General features: G+C 43.7%; 2 protein-coding genes across 2 annotated transcripts; one reads left to right on the top strand and one right to left on the bottom strand.

Moving 5' to 3' along the window:
• Window positions 1-1,724: 1,724 nt before the first annotated feature.
• Window positions 1,725-3,413, top strand: ttc36 (tetratricopeptide repeat domain 36). The gene is made up of 3 exons (XM_079165835.1): window positions 1,725-1,843; window positions 2,086-2,274; window positions 3,076-3,413. The coding sequence occupies exons 1-3, from the start codon at window positions 1,738-1,740 to the stop codon at window positions 3,342-3,344; spliced, it is 564 nt and encodes a 187-aa protein (XP_079021961.1). The 5' UTR covers window positions 1,725-1,737; the 3' UTR covers window positions 3,345-3,413.
• Window positions 3,414-3,611: 198 nt separating this feature from the next.
• Window positions 3,612-8,835, bottom strand: LOC306701394 (F-box only protein 40). Its single transcript, XM_079166692.1, has 4 exons — window positions 8,822-8,835; window positions 8,447-8,495; window positions 6,451-8,313; window positions 3,612-4,373 (listed from the first exon to the last, which is right to left on the bottom strand). The coding sequence occupies exons 2-4, from the start codon at window positions 8,447-8,449 to the stop codon at window positions 4,191-4,193; spliced, it is 2,049 nt and encodes a 682-aa protein (XP_079022818.1). The 5' UTR covers window positions 8,450-8,495; window positions 8,822-8,835; the 3' UTR covers window positions 3,612-4,190.
• Window positions 8,836-16,302: the final 7,467 nt, after the last annotated feature.

The following is a 16,302-nucleotide window of genomic DNA, read 5'->3' on the forward strand; positions in this document are numbered from 1 at the left end:
CTGCAAGCAGTTCATGGAATATAACGTTATGTCTTACCTTCAGGAGCTTCTTCTGTGTCAAGTTATCAAAGTGCATCTACGTCCAAGGTTAGCAGTGACAGCAGAAGGCAAGATTTGAGCCATGATATTTTGGTCTGGATGTCTCCTAGAATAGGATCCGGTTATAAAACGTATATTCTGATGCCAGCAATGTATCAAACCTGGCGGTGGTGAGTACATGAGCTATTCTCTTGGTACAGTTTGATTGTTCCGGAGGCGACAGCGCAGCAGCAGACAGCATAGTTTTCCTCCAAGACCGGTGTCCCACATATCTGTCAGCCTTACTCTGAAAGGCTGCGATGAATAGCTGCTTCCTGGACTTGCTCGGTAATGGTCCCACATTGTTTGGGATGTGAAACAATGTTGGAATCCTGCTGCTGATCATCAGGCTAAAACTGATGAATTTCTCCTCCATAACTCACCGTAGATTCCCTAAACTGTCTGCAGCTAACTGCTGCAGGCCCTGTTCCTGTGGGCCTGAGGAGTGTTCTCTCATTTGTATCTGTCTGACACAGTGTTGGAGGAAGTATTTAGATCTTTTACTTGGGTAAAAATAGCAAAACTACACTGTAAAACACCCCAATACAAGTACAAGTACTGCATTGAAAATGCTACATAAGTTAGTGTGGTAGTGTATCAGCAACGTATCAACAGAAAGAAGTATACAATGCAGTATAATGATCCCTGTGAGTGCTTTAGTATTCTATTATAAAGAATAAATATAGTTGTGTGATACATCAGACTAGTCTGACACGATGAGCTACTGTTTGACGGGGGAACAGGCTTCGATATAACACCGGTGCACACGAACCACAGCACGCCAAAGAGTGAAATAAATAACAAAGTGACGTTGGTCACTCACTTAAGGGTGAGTGCTGGCCCACTAGTCACAGTGAAAGCACTCTCACTTCTCTGCTTGCCTTTTATTACTGGTCTGCCCTAAAAAAGCTGCTGTCTACTAGCATATGTCAGTGCCTGATGATGATGTTACTACTAACGTTATCATCTTGGCAGCTGGTGACAGTGACTACACAGACACAAACAATCCAAATATCAGGCACGTTCTGAATGCCACCTTAAGTTAGCTTTGATGCAGGGCCAAATTACTGCTGCTGCAGTTTTATAAATGGGTGCAATAGCACTTCATTAGCATTACAGTGCTAATGGTCTGTTAACTGGACAAACATTTCATAAAACAGAAATAAGATGTATTTCGTGGTCCTGGTAGTCTGTGCTGATACTCCTTTGCTTCAACCACCATCCGGTCAAACTCAGCCAGGGATTTTCTGGGTCTATCTGATCAACTGAAACGGGTTCATTAGGTTTTTCTGTCCATATTTGGGTGGACGGGTAAGTCACAGTACAGGAATATCTGGGCATCTTTTTTTAAAATAACTACAAATCCCATGGAGTTTGGGCAGCATCGCTTTGCACCGAGCAGGAATCCTCAGATAGAATATATCTGAGAGCATGTTCCCTTATTGCCATCATAACAGCAGTTCTGCAGCGTGCAGGCCTGGCCTGCATTTTTGACTTAACCAAGTACAGATGGCACATCTCAAAGTCCACCTCTGCTTCCGCCCCCTTCTCCGATTGGCTGGTGGAAATGGCTGAAGTTAGGGGAGGAATGATTTTCCACCCAGCAGTAGTTTAGGTGCGACGATTTGCTTCTTTGCTCCCTTTACAGGCGACAGAGACATGGCCTCTGCACATGACAGAGCTGTACTCCAGGCTATATTCAACCCCACCACCCCCTTTGGAGACATCCCTGGCCTGAACCAAGAGGAGGAATTAATTGATGACGGTGAGCGTGAGCCTCTGACTTGATGTGTCTCCACATATCATGTCACAGCTTTTTTACGTTTATCATTTCACAGCATATTGAATTCATTTGAACGCATTCCATTCCTGGACTAAAAAAGGAGAAAACACGACATTTTAATCCAAGTTGAGTTCTGGGTGACATTTCTGTGTTTTCCTCGCTACGGTACCTGTCAATTGAGTTTGAGTGCTTTTTTTTCCAACCTGTTTATCTCCCCCTGCCAGACAGTGGCTTTGACACAGAGTTGCTGAGGCAAGTGAAAGAGTTGGAGATGCGGGGTGTCTCGGCAGCAGAGGCTGGGGATTTGCAAGCCGCACTTCAACTGTTCAGCCAGGCAATCCAGATCCTGCCTCAGCGAGCCTCGGCCTACAACAACCGGGCACAGGCCCTGCGGCTGCAGGGGAACACAGCAGGTACATGCCACAAACTCAATAATAACCCTCTCTGCAGACGCCGCGGTGTGCCGACATATCAGACTGTCGAGTCTGAGGCCAGCGTGACATCATATCAGAGCTTTGTCTATCTGATGCACTTTGTCAGCAGTGCTACTGCAGTGGCTCTGAGTTTGCCCTGTTACGTTCCTTTTACGTGCTGTCAGTCACGGTGTTGTGTTCGCTGTATGCACAGCATTACAGGTTATTTTGATTTTGTCATATATCTGGATCCTCTAAAGGTTTACCAATTCTTTGTGTGGCGCCTCAATGAAATGAAAAAGTGTTCCCTTATAGATTCGGTGTAATTGTACAGTTGACAAATGCCATGCGATATATCTGCTGATGTCGTTGTAGCATCCTTTTACCTCCACTGTCTGTTTCCAAAGTTGTAGTCTCTATTTTTAATTAGTCTGTAAGCTGGATGCAGTTGTTTGCTATTCCCAACACAATATAGACATATCTATATATAGTGCTATAGTACTGTATTCATCCGAAAATGTCATTGTTTACCATTGTGTTGTACATGTTTTCAATGCACTAATGAGTTTGAGACTGCTGTATTTTTTGGGGTGGGTGAAAAACATCAGAATGTAAGGTCAATTTAGTATAATATTAGAATGACTGTAAATAGACGGCAGAGTCTACAGTAGAAAGTCATTGAAAGCAGATTCAGCTCAATCACTCTATGCTGACTTTAAGCCCAGACTGAGTAGCCTGTAGGACGTTACAAATTGAAAATGGACTTTGCATGTGCCTCACAGTGCTGTTGTCTCCTCTCAGGGGCCCTGGGGGACCTGGACCGAGCCGTCTCTCTGAGCGGCGGCGCCGGGCAAACTGCGTGCCAGGCGCTGGTGCAGAGGGGCCTGTTACATAGACTGGCATGCCGGGCCGATGAAGCCAGGGCCGATTTTGAGAAAGCGGCTGCACTCGGGAGTGAATTTGCTCGACAGCAGGCCGTGGCTCTGAATCCGTACGCAGCCCTGTGCAACAAAATGCTGTCAGAGGTGATCAACAAGCTACGAAACCCGGAAGTGTCCGAGAAGCTGTAGTTGACAGTTCGTTGCTTGTACACCTTTGCTGTTTTTGAAGTCTGTGGTTATTAAAAGAACATTTTAAGCTTTTAACAATGTCCTTTTTATTCTACTGACAATGCTGCTGTGAAATGAATGACGGCAAATTGCAAGGCAGATTTATTGTAAGGCATATGACAGTGACACACATACGTCATTTGCTCTCATTCTCCTTCAAGATAGTCTAAATTGAAACAAAGTTGTCCGTGTCTTCATGCACTGCTGTGCTTAATCAAATGTGAAATATAGGACATGTCCTGTTCCTGTGTGATGTGTCTCCACTCCCCACAGATGAGGTACTTCAGCTTCTCTCCAGTAGATGTCAGTCTCGTCATGCTGAAAACAGACAACATCTGCTGCCCTCGATTCTTTGAAATGATGCTGTTCACCACGAGAATGAAACAAGATGGGACAAACAACTCAGCCAAGTACACCAAACAAAAGCAAATGATCTGACTCAACCGAATATGATGACCCCTCTCAAACACCATAGCAATACCTTTGTGAATTTAGTGTTCTCAGAGGGATTATCTAAGTTTCAATCAACTCTTAATAACACATAAACAGAGCCATCTTTAAGCATTTTCCCTACTAACAGGCAAAAAGAAAATATAGGTTAAATAAATCACATCAAAATCTTCTTGCGGTTCATGCCAAAGTGAATTATTCATATGTTCCTGTTTATGTCTGCAGGGCTTTAGCTCTATGGAGCTCAATTTCTATGGAGCAGCCGTACATGCAGAGGATTCACATCACGTCTGAGTGATTCCAAACGCCGCCTCAATCGCGTTTCGGTCCGCCCACTGAGCTCTGGGACCCCGAGCGCTATCTATTGCGCTTTATTTCTCCATGTTTGTCTCTGACCTCTCCCAGGCCGGCTAAAGCCACCGGCTGAGTGTGCTCCTCTCTCTGGTAGAAGGAGCAGGTTTTCAGGTGATCTGACATGGAGGGATTGTTGCTGAAGCTCCATTTGTCCACAGAGGAAAACAGAGAGCTGAACTCCCAAACCTGTAAAACAGAGAAACAGAGCTGAAGTTGGTGTGGGAGGCTGCTCTGGGGGCATCCATCAACCCGCACTGCAGCAGTGGCCACGAGGATACATTTATTTTCAATACCCATAGAATCTAGATCTCAGAGTATTTCTATGTCATGTCAGGGCATGGTGTTATTTCTGTATCCATCCATTACAAATGTATTCAAATGATGCCCTTCATCGGGGAGCAAATACCCAGCTGTCGCCTACACAGTCTTGTCAACATCTTGTTTCCATGAATGAGCCCATCTGACTTTTTATGGTGGCAGCGAGGCCTCAGGCCATTCCACAACTCTGAACTCATCGTTAGGCTCTTTGTCCCATGATCACTGCGGCACAGAGAGAGTGGATGTAAAAATACACACTGGTGCATTTATACTATATTTGTCCTGTATTATCTCCAGCAGAGAGGTTATGTTTGCCGCCACAGATCAAGGTGTGTTTGTTTGCTTGTCAACAGGATTTTGGAGAAAAAAAAAAACCCTATCCTTTTAGAATTTTGTAGATTTTAAAAACAAAAATCGTTTTTTTATTTGCCGTATTGATTTCCTGTGCCTTCCTGGTTGGTTACCAAATTCTTCAAGATGGGATTGTTACCTCATTTAAGAAATCCTGCACATGATGGCACTTTGTTCAAAGATGTGCGTTACAGCAACACGATGATTTTAAATGGCCATAGCTCAGCGATCATGTGTCTGAATCTCTTAAATGTGCATCCTTGTACACAGTACATAGAGCTCATAATTCCATACAGGATTTAGATAATCTCCAAAAGCCAAGGCAGCTGAGGGCATCCTCAAGGCTTAGACCGTTGGGCAGCTAGGCGTCCCCGTGGACGAGCATTCTAAGCCAGGGCATCTAAGGTCTATAGTGGACTAATGTAAACAGCATCCCTGGTTTGATTCCTCCTATTTTAACTTAATCGCTCCACTGTCATCTATCAAAAAAAGGAAATAATAAATAACGGAAGCAACCATGCAGTTTGTCTATAATAATATGCTTTTTATATTTATTCTATTATCATTATTTCTTAAGTATATATTGTAAAACTAAATCCGCATGTTGTTAAACTAAATGAAAGTTCAGCCCAACTGTCTTGTTGACACCAGAACAGGAAATAAAATGTTTCCTTTTCCCACACACGTCCTGACCCCACATGCAGCTGGTTGATGATAAGGACCAAAGACTCTTTAAATACATTCTATGATAAGAACACAGAAAAAAACCTAGCGAATCTCCAGTCGCTGCTTCAGTGGGAACCCATTAACTTTTGCCAACACAGTTTGTAATATTGTTAGAGAGCACTATGGAGAGTCTGGAGAGTGTCTACAATGCAGCAGCTGTCACGCTGTATGAATGACGGAAACTTTTCAATGACATAATGGTGCCAGATACTAACGGGAATCTGATATAGAAGTTTGGCCTTGTGTTTTACTTTCCCTTCACTGTGCACAAGGTTGAGCTCAAAATAATATCCGGGATGGAATCATAGCACTCGATCAGTTAAGTTAATAAAATATATCATAATCCCGCTGCGGTTCAGTTGACAGAAAGACTAATTGAGTCCGAAACCTCGGAAATGAGCCAGTATTTCTGCACTTCCTGTTCCCTCATCTCAAAGTGAATGTTTTTTTTATTTTATTATTGAGCTTTTGTTTCGATGCCTGACTTTATCGTTTTCCTTTACGATATAAAATACGTCAGTAAGTGAATTTACTGACGTCTTAAATAGGCAGTTGCTAACACGCGACTAAATGAGACGCCATCACGCAGGCTAGTCCACCTTTACAGCCTTGTTGCGTATGTTGCACTCATGCGACCTTGGTGTAGTTCTTTTATAACATCTTTTATAACATTAGCTTTTTACTAATGTTTGCCACAGAGCTATTTTCTGCAATAATCCAAAATCCAATGGATAAATCCCATTGGCTTTGTGTCGAGGGCACCAGTGAGATGCTGATTGACGGGGTTGGCCTGCAGCTGTCATGCCTGCAGAACTCTATAGTCCACATAACTCTGAAAGAAAACAACTGGAATCTTAAGGATACTTGCTTTCTTTCGACACTTCCAGGAGCTTCCCCCGTGGGAATATGTCTTTTTCCTCCACTGGAGAGACACCATCCCTCTTTCCTGCAACAACGTGGCACACACTTCTCTCATCAGATGGGAGACTTGGGACAGCTGCGATAATGTAAAACTGTCAAGGTAAGCAGCAATGTGCTGAAGGATCTCCAGGGGCAATCCGCCCAGGGGATCCAGATTATGTGTGCTACTTCTCTGAGGACTGGGGGATTCCCCGCCTTCACAGAGGAATGAAGGGACTTCTGGCTGGAGGACAAAGGCGCTGACCTCTTGGCGGAATTTGACGGTGGCTCGATGACCTGCAGGGTGAAACCTCGTCTGGGTGAAAGCGCAGCCGAGGTACGCCAAGGGGCAGCGCTGTTGGAACCAGCCGTTCAGAGGGGCCTGTATGTCACAGTGCACATTCCTGAAATGAGAGCGGTATTCGTCTCGCCGAAAGAAGTGGCCACACATGTAGCTGAAGGCTGAACTTGTTTTGTTGTGTCTTCTGGTGACAGACTCAGCTTCGACCTGCACATGAAGACCGCGGGGTTTGTCGGCGATGACATCGGCGAGCGTCGCTTCTGTTTTGAACGGCGCAGAGGCAAAGTTGTACGTTTGCGTTCCTATATCTACGTAAAGACCATCCCTCCCCACACTCTCAGAGACTAAATGCCCTCTCAGTTCCCTTTCCAGGGAGTGCAGGAGCGTGGCGCTGACCTCGTCGCACTTTGGGAGATCCTCGACCGAAATGCCCAAATCTGCGGTGTCAACGCCGGCATTGGTCTTGACCTTCTGATGCTTCAAGAAATTGCGCTTTGCTCGATAGCTAGTTGGAGCAATAAATGAGCGGATGGTTTGAACCGCGATGGGCTCCAGATTCCCATAAACAAAATCATTTTCTCTCGGGGTGCAAGCTGCAAGTTGGCCAAAGTCAATCAACATTGCCCCATTGTGCGCCAGGTACATGTTGTACTCAGCGATGTTGACCTCCCGGCTCAACCGCTGGAGGACCCCGTCATGCCACGGCGCAAGGCCAGTTGTGCCGTCCATTCTCAGAGCGTCGGCAGCGTTCTCTCGGCTCAGGTGGGAGTCTCTTGTCTCCCCCTGGCGGTTTGATGATTCTTGCTCTTCCTTTGCCTTTTCCTCCTTCTTGTTCAAGTTTTTCACGGTTTGCTTGCAGCCCTCCATCTCTTTGTTGAATATTTTCTCCCAGGAGCTGTAGTTCTGTATACCATCCACGTCCCGGCTCTTTGCCAACGCCTCCCTCTCCTCTTGGCTCAGTCCTTTTCCCTCCATCCTTGTGCAGCCATTTTCTGTAAGTTCACCACAATCTAAAGAACAGGTTGCTTCATCTGTAGGACTGTTGACCCCAGCAGAACCAGCCTGAGGGGCAGAATCCCCCACCATCAACTCAGGGAAGATGTTCTTCATTTTGATGGATCGAAACAGCAGCTCTTGGTCCCTCAGAGCCATGGCAACATCCAGGCCGACCTCAGTTTGAGGGATTTCCGAAACACTTTTGTAGAAGGTCAGATCCGTTTCTGAAACAGGCCAGCGGTTCCACTCCTGAGAGCAGCAGACCACGCTGGCAGGACATACCTCCAGGTGTCTGGCCAGCCTGTGGCGCAGCATGGTGAGAGGACAGCCGTAGTGGACATTGAGGCAGGGGACCGTTTCATTGGGACAGAGAAGATGGTGCTCCTCCTGCTTGCACACGTGGAAGGTGGCGCCACAGTTCTGAAGACACTTGACGACCATGCATGAGACGGAGATCTGCACCGGGACTTGGCAGTGGACATTGTAACACTTGTCGCAATGCTCATGATGGCCCACAGGCATCTTTCTCCTCACCTTAAGAGAGAAATAACACAACATAGACATTTCCAGGTCCATACTGAGGCTAATTAAAAGCTATAACAACATTTTCAATTAAGAGATAATACATTTTTATTGTAAATGCTGATTACAAAATAAATGCACTTACCATTGTGGCTTATGAACACAAGGATCATCTGAGTTCCAAGCCAGAAACACTGTCAGAGAACATGGTCAGATGATTCAAGTTTGCACTTTTATACTGCAGATAGAAGCTTCTTCCAAGAAAGATATTGCTACTCTTAAGTCAGAATGATTTTGAATAGACAAGCAGAGGACATAGTAAAAGTGTATTCTGACATACAGACTTTAAATGCATAATTAAAATGGGATAATTCAATTTGTTGATATTCATATAGAAATGTACAGTAGATTAAATACATTATCATCAATATACAAAGAGCAATTACATGTTCAGCTCCACAAAATACAACAAATACATGCAGTCAGTAAAAAGTGAACAATAACAAGTGACATTTCTCACCCCTTGCTCCTCACCTTGTGTTCGCTGGCACTCCTGAATAACCTCTGCACTGTGTCTGGACATTATAAATAGACACAACAGAGGGGCAGACAGGCCAGTGGGACGGGGCACTATTGTGCCACAGCCATTAAGAGGCAAGGTCAAGTTACAGCCTCCACCCCTGCTTCACTGTGAGAGGGCTGGTGATAATAGCATAATAATACACACAACAGTCGAGCTACCCCATGTTCAAAAAACATCAACATCTGATCCTGTGCAGTGCATCGTCTGTGCATACTGTGCTGTCGACCTTTTGTATCTCATTACAGATTAATAATCACATGTGGTGACATTTCCTTCCAAAATGATAGCAACGTTTGAAAATAATGGGTGATTAAACAAAATTCAGTCACTTTTAAAAGATATTTTCAAACAATTTTGCAGGTGGGTTTCTCCGTTTACCATGTTTATTTCTAGAGGTATGGCATATATTAACTGTTGGTGACTACTTCTTTAATAAATGAATAAATAATGTATATATTTATATATTTATATACAGTGAAGGCTTGTTTGTCCTGATCCATGTCCTCCACTAGATGTCAGTGACACACTTTCAAAAACTCAAGCAACATTTCTCCGACAGCCGATTCTGCTCTCAGATAAAAGTCATAACATGGATCAGTGAAATCATTTGGGGATACAATGCAAGATCAAAAAGGTAGTTTTAATGATGTTGTGAACATGTTGGTTTTTATAAAAGGTCCATGTAGATGCATCTACATGGAGGCAGTTTAAAAGGACCCATATGCTTTTTAAAGGGGATATTAGCCGGACAGAAATGTATTGTCATAAAGTGATGTTTTGGTTCAACATAGAACCTGATGCATTCTTAACACCTTGGATCATTTATGGAACAGGCCAAAATAGCTTCCTCTTCAATCACCATTCAGTGGTGCCTTAAAATAAACCTCTGCTGCTCAACAACAACAGTGAACACACGCAGTAGCTCATTATTTGTCCAATTTAAACTAAAAAGATGCGCACCTGTCATTCTGCGCTGCTTGTCATTCAGGTCACATCTCTTCCATCCGCTGGCAGAATCACTGTGCCGTGCAACATAATGGGGTGTCGATCCAGCCTAACATCCTTTAACTAATTACACTCATTTACATTAAGGCTGGCTAAACTGTCGCGCCGTTCACTCCCCCACATCACCCTACAAACACCTAGTGACACCCATTTTGTCAAATGTGCTGGATCCACAATCTACATCTGGAAGTCTTCAAGCTACTTTTTTTTTTTTTCTTTGTCACCTGGCATGGACTACAATGAATCAGTGGCAGCTGCTTCGCTCTATATAGGCTCTGCAATCAGCATACATTTCATCGAGAGAGAGAGAGAGAGAGAGAGAGAGACTTTAGTGTGGAAAGAAATACTTGGTATTTCAGTGTCTCGTTGCTATACAACAGCAGCACAGCTGAGCCTGGAGAGGTCTATTGTTGAGGTTAGATTAGCCGAATAAAGTTGTACAAGGGCTTCAGAGCAGGTGTCGGAATAATGGATTAGTTGCTGCTGAATTAACTAATCCCATTTTCAATAAACTCTGTCAGTTACTGCAAAAGTGAAACAAAAGATGTCAACAGTGCAATCCTAAGAGGTGCTGGTAGGTTCACGTTGCTACCCGTCTCCACTCTTTGTGTCAATCTTAGCTAGCCGGCTTCCTGAACTCATCCTAAACTTTAGTCCTTTGCCTTTTTCACAAGTTTCTAACAGATTGCAAAGTAACAAGATACTTAACAGAACAAAGTAGTGTCATTTAATAAAATGCATCTGTACACTCAGCTTGAGCTCTTATGCAACCTGGCAGCTCAAAAGGGGTTTAATTACAGCTTGTCTATTTTCTGTGTAGTGTGGATTTGCGCAATTCTGAGTCTAGGGGTTAATGATTCATGCAAGCTCCATGCCATTTAACTCTAATTTAATGTTCTGAGATGTGACTGGACAGCTTTAGATGGCAGGAGGAAAAAGTAAAAAGTCAAACTTGATTAATATTCAAGGCATTCAAAAGCTGTCAGCGCTCAGCAGGACTAATAAAAGCATCACTGGTTTCGAGTTTTGCATTGAAGTTTTGCCTGCTTTTACCAACACGCCGAGCACCAAGCAGAGCTCCCTATAAATCTCACCCAATTCTCGAGGTTTTCTCCTTTCCCATTGCCATTCCTCTTAAAGATTGCCCCCATTTTGGGATTTCCATCTAGTTTATTATACCTGGCAAAACATATTAATAAGGCCAAACCATTGGGGCGACATAGAGAAATATGTGCTCCTGCTGAATTTCCAAAGACCCGTGAAACTGTGTTGGTACTGTGTTTATTACAGAGAGCTCAGCCCAGCAGAGGCCTATAAATAAGCTGCAGATTGCTATGGAAATGCAAAATGCAAATAAAAATGTATCAACTCAAAGTCAAGCTCCAATACCGAATGAGTTTGAACTTTAAGGCTGATAAACCACAGATTGTATTCTTAGAAGTGATTGCATGTTTTGGCTCATATGAATTTAATTAAAACAGAGGATAATGCTCTTTAAAAGATAAGTCTCGACAATCACTTGGGGATCGTTTCAACACAGGCTGCATACTATGAATTTGTATATTATTCAACATATTATAGCTGACGGACAAGAAGTTGATTAATCGATTATTTGATCAACAAATTGCTAAAAATCGAAGGATTAATCATTTTGAGTCATTTTTTGGAAAAACAACTTCCCCATCTCAATTGAGGGAGTTTGCTGCTTCTCTCTGTGTTACATCGCTGGGTTTTGACCTGTAAGTCGGTCAAAAGACATTTAAAGATGAAACCTTTGGAAAGATTAAACGCTTAATCAAGAAAATAATCAATGGACTCATCATTAATGTTTCACGTGATAAAATCACCTTTTTTTTGTGAGGACTCGTCCTCCGTCATGGATCCTGTACGAAAAAATATGATTATCTCCGCCAGGAGAACCGTGCAATCGTGCACCTGTGTGTCTGTCCTCGCCGAATCTCAAAGTCTGCTTCAGCAAACTGCATAATATTTTTGGCCAGTTATGGATATGCTCTCGTGGCTGCGGTCTGCCTGTTAATTCCTCACACACTACTTTACACCGGCCCCCGGGCCAGTAGGGGCCGCAGGTGATAACACAGCTGAGGACATCGCTGACTCTGCGCCCAGAGACAGAGCTAACAGCAACCCCTAACAGCTAAAAGAACTAGTACACACACTGCTTGCACTGACAGCTTGGTGAGGTTGGTTTTTGTGTGACATGTCTTATAGGACGACTTCAAACCGATTGCCTGCATACATCGCCGTTTGTTTTAGGTTTTTGGTGTGTTTTACGACCCCATGCTGCCCATTACGGTGGTTGCTACAAACACACCTTGCTGAAATCTGCACTCTACTTGATCTAGTTACCGGTGTTAAGCTTCTTTTTTTTTTTTTAATGCGTTTTTAAAAAAAGGGTCTGTTCAACTTATTAAACCTATAAATCACCTAAGGTACTGAAGTCAGTTTGACACTGCCAATTACCTTGCAGCTGTGAATAGTATATGCCTTTGGGTGAGTAGTATCCTACGAGCCCCTTCTAGATGACATATTACAGCATATGGTCAGACAAAAATAGGAGAGAATATGTAGCTACCCTTTACTTAGTTTCCACTTTCTCATTATCCAGCTCCCCTCCTTCCTTCCATTTAATTAAGCAGATGTCATACACATTATCCTTTAAATCCCTCTGCAGTGCAACTCTCAGCCTCTTGTTGGATCTGACTGAGTGAAAATGAGTCGGTTTGCTAACCCTGACCAGCGAACACGCAAATGTTTGTGGGCATATCAATTTAGCTCCCAGCCTTTACGCACCCAATATTCTGCTTTTAATTACAAAGACTAATTAAAAGTACCTTGTAATGAAGTCTGTGTAGGTTCCCCCCCCCCCCTCCCCCCAGGGCAACGTACTTTGTGTCATTTTGCATCATTAATGGAGAATACGCTGGAGAATGACAGAATCTCAAAAGTTGTAAATGAGATTTCACTCCATTTGTTTCCATTCATGTCCGAAGCGACTGCTAAGAGAAGGAGGGACAAGATGTGGGGGACGTTTTCAGCACCAAGTCGTTTCATGCCCAATAAACAGCCATAATGAATGATGGATCATATAAAATTCATCAAAGTTGTAAAAAAAAAAAAAAAAAAGGCTTGTTAAGTTGAATAATAAAGTGTTCCAGGGCCATTCATCAGCTGATTCTTGTCTTGTTTTCTGTGTAATGTGCACATTCAAAGTCGGCCTTTTCACATGTGCATTCACGTGGTCATACTTCTAATTCTACAAAAAAGAAACAAACACATGAAAAGTGTCAAATCTAAGCAGCATCTTTGACAAACCTCCACTTGCATGATCCATTTTTTTACTCTCTGCTTGTGTGATGTCCAGTTTGTGTGAGTGTGTGTGTGTGTGTGTGTGTGTGTGTGTGTGTGTGTGTGTGTGTGTGTGTGTGTGTGTGTGTGTGTGTGTGTGTGTGTTACATTTGTTATCTGTAAGCTGGCATCTGTCTGGGTTTGACAGTTCTCAGCCATGCAAATGTCAGGAGAGCATAAAGCTGTGCTGGCATTCAGATAGACATGTGAAGGAAAACTTTTATTTCTTTTTTTGGATGTCCCCCCCCCCATACACACATACACACACACACACACACACACACACACACACACAAATACTTTGTTGTAAACAAGTACTCTATGTCCTGTACCTCAGCATTATGCAGCAATGGAACATGTTTTACTTGTTGTGCGGCTTGCAGAAAGAGGCTGGTGCCACAGATAGCTATCTACCAGCAATGCTTATAACCTGCAGCAAAATAATAGATCAATATATTTGAGGGCAATGCATGATGAAATATTTTGGGTAGAGTAAAACAGAGATACAATAGGTTTCAGTTATAATATGTAAGCTGACAGAAGCACATGTGTGAAATTTCCATATAACGTAGTTATGGACTCAGAGTCGTGTTTCTGTCTTTTTGACAATAATAACTAGTATTATTTCTCCCTTCAGCTTTTATCGATGATAGATATATATCTGGGTCTTTTGCTGCTACTTTGCTAGTCACTATCTTTGACTGGTTAATCAGAATGTGTGTTCCTGGAAACGAGTGCCCACAGGGGGTTGATGAGAGTGACGAGACTGATGCCAATGACATACTGTAAATGTGCTGTAAGACCAAAACAATGGGTTCGGGTTAGGGTTGTCCCCTTCCCTACTTCCTACCCCACTACTTCCAGCTACAGACCACATCCACCTTTGAACTGGGCCTTCATTTTGATCTCAACCATATACATGTAAAGTTTCACTTGCTCGGACCACACCCGTCTTCAAACTCAACTTTCACTTTGATCTCAACTACACACACCTGTCAAGTTTGGTATCTGCATCTTTTACAGTTGCGACGCGAGCGCGGTGACAAAATCTGTCCACAGTCATAAATATAAACACCTGGGAAAATAGTTAAAACTACCTCTGTGGTAGTTCCTGCTACAGTCGGACATCCTGCTACAGGATGACATTTTGCCATGATGACTCACAAACAAAGACTCACGAGGTGATAAAAATGCCAGCATAGGTGTGTAATCATGTCAGTGATGACATGACCTGAGCAGCTGCTGTAGGAATAACCAACTGAGAAAGTGGCAGGGATTGTTCAAAAAGCTTTTACTTAGGCTTTCAGATGTACAACAATGTGTGTTGGGTTTTCCTGTTCCATCATGTTATGACCATAGGGGCGTCATTACTCGGTGGAAAATTGACAGGACAAAAAAAAAATGTCTGAATACTGTATGACGGAGAGAGATACAAAAATACGCTTTGAGTGACGACGTCATACTCGGTCAAAGATCTCCTCTGGAACTGTGTGTAAAAGTATCTGTGCACAAATCATTTCTCGCTTATTTTCTCTCAGTTTCTGCAGCTTGTCTGTAATTGAATCCACACCAAAAAAAAGAAAACAGCAGAATGTCATGCAACAGACATTGATAAACTTTCTTCTCATGTGGCGCTGCTAAAATAGTCCCTCTGTGTGTTTCTGCTGTTGTGAGGCTGAGTGATAAGCAGCAGACTCTGATAAGAGACCTCAGCGGAAACCACAGGATGCCGTCGCTAACCTTGTACCTTCCCAACAAGTTTAGAAACGCAGCTTAGGTGTGTGTGTGTGTGTGTGTGTGTGTGTGTTCACACATACGCTGTTCGATGTAATCAAACTGGGATATGTATGATATGTGGCGTTCCTGTGCCTGCTGGACTTACGCATGTGCGTTATATTGTACGTTTGTTTCCGTCACGTCGTCTCCCACCCTCAACTCCACGGCATTACAAACACATAGATGACAACGGCACAGACTGTGTCTTGGACATTACCATATAGTGGGCACATCTCTGTGCGAGAGCCTCGACAAAAACAAAACAAAGAACACGATGAGCTTCACAAAGCATTCGGGGTTTTCTCCCGGAATGCTATATTCTAAATATGATGTCACTTTCACACAGCTACCTGTGCTGCCTTTGCAACCCGAACACAAAGTACTGATGCCGAAAAGAAGAGCAGATGGATGGATTGAAAGGGACGTCCTTAAACTCCTGTAATGGATGACTAATGCATGATATTGATTGGATCTAATTACAAACACAGGACTAATAGCTCCACTGAAGCTCCACAAGAATTAGAAGGAGAAAAAAAAAAGTGATAGACAGCAACAGCTTGGTGTGTTAGCAGCAAACAAGCTCTTCATCTACGCCTGTACGACCCCTTCATCAGCATCTCCGTCCAAGGGAATTCTTCTGAGACGTGAGCTTTGTGCTCTTTTCAATCAATGAAATCTTGACCGATGAAATGAATGCTCGCTATGTATCGCGGGGAGCTCAGCACATTCTGCACGGGACCTGGGAAAGACCTTTGGACCTGGGAAAGACCTTTGGCATGCAGACAATCAGTCATTCAGAACCCCCCCCAAAAAAGTCCACAGTCAGGATATTCTGCAGAGAGCCACATGGATCAGAAAAGTATGATATTCCCCTGCTGTGTTGTTCTCCAATTACTGCCAGCGCTGTTTACCCCTGAGTTGGCCCAGACTCTCACAGCGTGGCCCCTTGGTCTCGGTCTCACACTACTGCCGCCTGCAGCTCCTCTCCAAACTGGGGGCGTGACTCAGCCACACAACTCCGGGGGAACTGCCAGTCTCATGCTCCATTAGCCCCCGCGTCCCCAGTGGATGAAGAAAAATGCATCCACCACTGGGGATGCTGCTGCCGCAGACATCTAGATAGCAAGCACGCGGATCCTTTGTGCCGCTTCGAATGACCTCGAGACCGGAAGCGAGCTTCGTGGTTGAATCCGGTCGAGGTGAAAGTTTATAATCTAAAAAAGGGGTGGTTTCATGCAAACTTAAGTGGATGAAAAACGGCGCAACAATCC

The sequence above is a fragment of the Pholis gunnellus genome (assembly GCF_910591455.1).
Source record: "Pholis gunnellus genome assembly, chromosome: 9".
Classification (NCBI taxonomy): domain Eukaryota; kingdom Metazoa; phylum Chordata; class Actinopteri; order Perciformes; family Pholidae; genus Pholis; species Pholis gunnellus.

Coding starts and splice junctions, on each gene's coding strand:
- ttc36 (XM_079165835.1), top strand. CDS start 1,738: ATGGCCTCTGCACATGACAGAGCTGTACTCCAGGCTATATTCAACCCC. Junction 1,844..2,085: donor GGAGGAATTAATTGATGACG/GTGAGCGTGAGC, acceptor TCCCCCTGCCAG/ACAGTGGCTTTGACACAGAG. Junction 2,275..3,075: donor GCTGCAGGGGAACACAGCAG/GTACATGCCACA, acceptor GTCTCCTCTCAG/GGGCCCTGGGGGACCTGGAC.
- LOC306701394 (XM_079166692.1), bottom strand. Junction 4,374..6,450: donor CCTGGAAGTGTCGAAAGAAA/GCAAGTATCCTT, acceptor TCTGTTTTACAG/GTTTGGGAGTTCAGCTCTCT.